Source organism: Nannochloropsis gaditana, assembly GCF_000240725.1.
Source record: "Nannochloropsis gaditana CCMP526 unplaced genomic scaffold scaffold532, whole genome shotgun sequence".
NCBI lineage: Eukaryota > Eustigmatophyceae > Eustigmatales > Monodopsidaceae > Microchloropsis > Microchloropsis gaditana.
In genome coordinates this window covers 16,529-20,813 of record NW_005803421.1, presented here as the reverse complement: position 1 = coordinate 20,813, position 4,285 = coordinate 16,529, and the positions used below count along the sequence as shown (strand labels likewise).

At 56.9% G+C, this 4,285-nt stretch overlaps 2 protein-coding genes across 2 annotated transcripts; both read left to right on the top strand.

Annotated features, from left to right (window-relative positions):
• Window positions 1-390: 390 nt before the first annotated feature.
• On the top strand, window positions 391-2,747 carry NGA_0221000 (svop protein; the record flags this gene model as incomplete). The annotated part of the gene is made up of 4 exons (XM_005854350.1): window positions 391-957; window positions 1,202-1,385; window positions 1,530-1,694; window positions 1,891-2,747. The coding sequence occupies 4 exons, from the start codon at window positions 391-393 to the stop codon at window positions 2,124-2,126; spliced, it is 1,152 nt and encodes a 383-aa protein (XP_005854412.1). The 3' UTR covers window positions 2,127-2,747.
• Window positions 2,748-3,345: 598 nt separating this feature from the next.
• On the top strand, window positions 3,346-4,279 carry NGA_0221100 (uncharacterized protein; the record flags this gene model as incomplete). Its single annotated transcript, XM_005854351.2, has 3 exons — window positions 3,346-3,668; window positions 3,880-3,963; window positions 4,124-4,279. The coding sequence occupies exons 1-3, from the start codon at window positions 3,390-3,392 to the stop codon at window positions 4,277-4,279; spliced, it is 519 nt and encodes a 172-aa protein (XP_005854413.1). The 5' UTR covers window positions 3,346-3,389.
• Window positions 4,280-4,285: the final 6 nt, after the last annotated feature.

Below are 4,285 nucleotides of genomic sequence, written 5' to 3'. Positions count from 1 at the left end.
ACAATTTCTCCGTGCGCTCTGTTTACCCCTCGGAGCCAACCTCGTTCATGCCCTTTGTTTCCTCCCTCCCTCCCTCCCTCCCTCTCTCCCCCTCCTCCCAGGCAACATCCTCCTCCTCATGCAGATGTTCTGGGTGCTGGGCTCCGTCACCGTCGTAGGGATGGCCTGGGGGGTCCTCACTGAGCATGGATGGCGTTACCTGACGCGTGCGTTCCCGCCCTCCCTCCCTCCCGCCCTCCCTCCCTCCCGCCCTCCGCTTTCCATGCGCCGGTCGTGCTTTTCCATATCATGCCCGCCCTCTTTCCCCTCTTACTCGTTCCTCCCATTGCGTCGCCTGTGCCCCGCTCTCATGTCCCTCTCCTTGTCCCGCCCTCCTTCCCTCCCATAGTCCTGGCCACCCTCCCCCTCCTGATCACATCCTTCGCTTGCCTCCTGCTGCCCGAGTCCTCCCGCTGGCTCTTGGAGGAGGGCCGCACCGAGGACGCGTGGAAAGTCCTGATCAAGGCGGCGCAATGGAACGGGATCAAAGACCTCCGGTCTCACCTTTTTGATCTCCGGTGGGACCATGCCGCCTCCCTCGAGGCGGAGGGCGGAAGGGAAGGCGGGAGGGAGGGCGGGAGGGAAGGCGGGAGGGAGGGCGGGGCAGAGGACGAGGCGGCGCGACAAGTCCAGCCAGCCTGCCCCTTGCTCGCCCACCACCACCACCGCCTCTCCGTCTCGGAGGGGGCGCCCACCGAGAAGCCCCCCTCAGCCTTCGCCGCTTTCTTCAAGACCCTACCCTTGCTCTTGGTCCCAGGCCTGCGCGCCACCACCCTCTGGCTCTGGCTGATCTGGTTCTCCTTCGGCCTTGCCTACTACGGGATTATCATCCTCTGCGCCTCCCTCTTCACCCTGGAGGGGGGGGAGGACGACGCCCTCTTTGACTACCCGGCTTTGCTCTACGCGGCGGCCTCAGAGGTGAGGCGAGGGCAGGGTGGGAGGGAGTGCGGACTGTGCTCCCCGCTAGGAAGACTCGGGGGGGCGAGCAGGGGAGATAGATCTCCATTGGGGGGGGAAAGGACGGTGACCGCAATGACTGGCGCTCTGCGATCCATTGCCCCTCGGCATCGGCTTGTCTTTTGAGAGACTTTTTCCACATCTAACCCGTTGCATTTTTTCATCCCGCCCGCCCTCCCTCCCTCCCTCCCTCCCTCCTTCCCAGGCCGTGGGTGTGCTCCTCGCGCTTGCCCTCCTCGAGCGCTGCGGCCGTAAAAACACTCAAGTCTCCACCTACCTCCTGGCTGCTCTGGGGGCTTTCCTCTTGGCCCTATTCTCAGGCTTCCGCCTCCCCGCCCATCCGCACCTCCTGACCGCCGCCATGATATGTCGGATTGGGGCCATGGCCGGTGAGGGGAGGGAGGGAGGGAGGGAGGGAGGGAGGGAGGGAGGGAGAAAGAGAGGGAAAGATGCGTGGAGAACGAACCAAGGACTTGAAAGGCCGCATCTGATCCAGAGAATCCTTCTCTCTCTCCCCTCCCTCCCCCTCCCAGCCTCCTCCGCGACGTGGGTGGCCACCCCTGAGTCTTATCCCACCGCTGTCCGCAGCACAGGGCACTCGGTCGCGTCGGCCGTCGCCCGGGTTGGCGCGATTCTCGCCCCGGAAATTATTCGGGGAGGCGCCATAAATAATTGGGTCCCAGGGGGTATCTTGACAGGTAAGGAGGAGCAAAGGGGGGGAGGGAGGAAGGGAAAAGGGCAAGGGTGTGGTGGATGATGGGAGGGGAGAGCATCGGCATCGATGGCTCTTCGATGATGCGGTGCACCCCCGTGTGGCCATCCAGTCTTTGCGTCTCCCACTCTCCTCTCTGCCCCCTCCTCACGGTCCCTCCCTCCCTCCCTCCCTCCATATAGCCGTGACGGTGGTGGCCGCGATGGCCGCCATGATGCTGCCGGAGACGGGTGGAAAGGGGCTAGGGGCAATGAATGACTCGAAGGAGGTGGAGATGGAGGAGCGGGCGCTGGAGGATTCGATGGAGGGAAGGCCCGAGAGCCAGGGAGGGAGAGCGGCGGCGCAAAAGGAGGGCGGACAGGCTGTGGTAGTGGCCATCGACCAGGCAGGAGGGGGAGGGCCGGCGGAGGAGAAATGAAGCGTGAACAAAAGGTTTAGGAGCGGACGTCGATGAAATTTCTTCAGTATTAGGCTTGTATTGAAACGGGAAAAACAGGGTAAGGATGGACGATGCTGGTGGGAGGAAGGTGGAAAGGGAAACGGGAGCAGGCCCGAGGGGGAAGAGCAAAGTAGGTGCAGGCTTGTAGGTAAAGTTGTGAGCAGGTATTCGCTTACAGGGTGACATTGTAAGTTTGAATCCTCACGCTCCCACGATATGGGAGAGAAGCGTGCGGGATACTGAGGAGAAGCACGCCCGCGAGGAAGGTAACAAAAGTGACGCGGAAGGTGGCTGGTGAGGTCCACAGCCATGAGTGTCCAAGGACAGGACTGACCGAGATGCCGGTATGCAAGGACAGCAATATCTAAATGTCAAAATCTGAAGTCTTAAGCAGCAAAAATCTTCAGCTGATATCCAAGAGTAATGCCAGGATACCAAATACAGCAGTTTAAAGTTGGCGAGATGCAGATGAGAACACGGGAATGTCGGAGGAATTGGCGAGAAATGTAGAGAAATAAACAAAATGGATTTGGTGGGGTCTGGCGGTGAGTACGCGACCGTGCTCACAAATGAAGAAGGAAAATCCCGATTTGCCGCTTATGTTACCAGTTCAGAGGAAGTCATTGCTGTCGTTCCTCCCTTTTAGTGTTCACAACATCACATAACTACCACTCTCCAATCTATCGAGTTATAACCTACATCTGTCCCAATGAGTCACAATTCGACGTCGATACGGCAGGCCCGAAAGGATAATCAAAGGCTTCGCTCACTAAATCACGGCATATCTCGCAGATGAATGTTCTTTCGTTGCCTCTCATGGTCCCATCAAATTGTAAAATGTGATCCTCAAAGTATGAATTTCCTTACTCAGCCTCAAAGAGTTGTCCATTCCCCTACATGAAAGCCACGCACCCCTTCGTACAAACCGTTGCCGACCGTTACCGAGCCCGGAGCCAGGACGTCACAAAATGTCTCCACAGGCACACGAACGTTCTTCTATGAATGCGCACTTCGCTGCGACAACGATGCGTTAGTGCAAGTTATACATTGTACGGGGGAACTGGGCTGCGCGGAGAAAAATGAAATGATTAGGGAATACGAAACGTCTTGCCCATTCCGTCTTTCCAATCTCGCCCACCAAAAGGCATGTCCGCAACTTTTTACCTTTTTTTTTCCCCAATTATTCTATTAAATCACGATATAACAGATAATTTCTAAGCAGAAAGGAGAACATCATGGACAATGCGTGAATATACGACAGACTTTGCCCCTTGGTATCTCATGATGTCCTCTAATATTTCCAACGGTGGCGGACTGTACGCCTCAGTCGCCTTCGGCGGTGTCGTAGCAATCCTCGCTTGGATGATGTTCTTTTTATCTGGGAAAGAATTAAATGATATATCGACGTGGAGGATAGTGAAGCTTCTGACAGGGGGGGTGGACATGAGGGCAAGGCGCAGAGCCACGCAGCATTTCCGTGTGACTAGATGCACATGGATTGAGGCTTCTACGAATGATGAGGTGCGGGCGAGAGAGGGAGAGAGGAAAAAGCTTAGGATTAGTACCCAAAGCGCAAATCTGACGTCCCGCAGCCAGTACAGGGAGGGCAGGCTTTTCTTCCCGTGCCTCCTTCCTCCACACATTCCACGTCTCTCTTTCGAGTCTCATCTATTATTTCTCGCATTCTTCTCCTCCTCCCGTTTCCATTCCATCTCTCTCAATCATCTGTCAGACGTGTTACCGGAAATATCACCTCTCCATCCTGGACAAGATGCTGTGCCCCGTCACCATCATCAACATGCACTATTTTTACGAGGTAAGCCATTGGCTAAGCCCTCGTGACCGCAGCACCGACAGCCCCCTCGTACTAACTCCTGCCTTCATTCTACCCCTACTCCTCACTTATTTTCCCCTGCTGAACCTGCTTCTTCTTCTTAAACACCTCCAACTCGTCCACTCTCATGTCCCACCGTCAGGCAACCCTGGAAGCGGCCTCCCTCAAAGCCTCCCTCGGTCGCCTCCTCGCCCTCCACCCCTTCCTCGCGGGCTCTCTCACAGGTTTCCTAAAGGGCGCCTACGTGCATTGTCCAGGCCAAGGAGTCGAATTCACGGAGGCAGAAAGCGATTGGTAAGAAGGA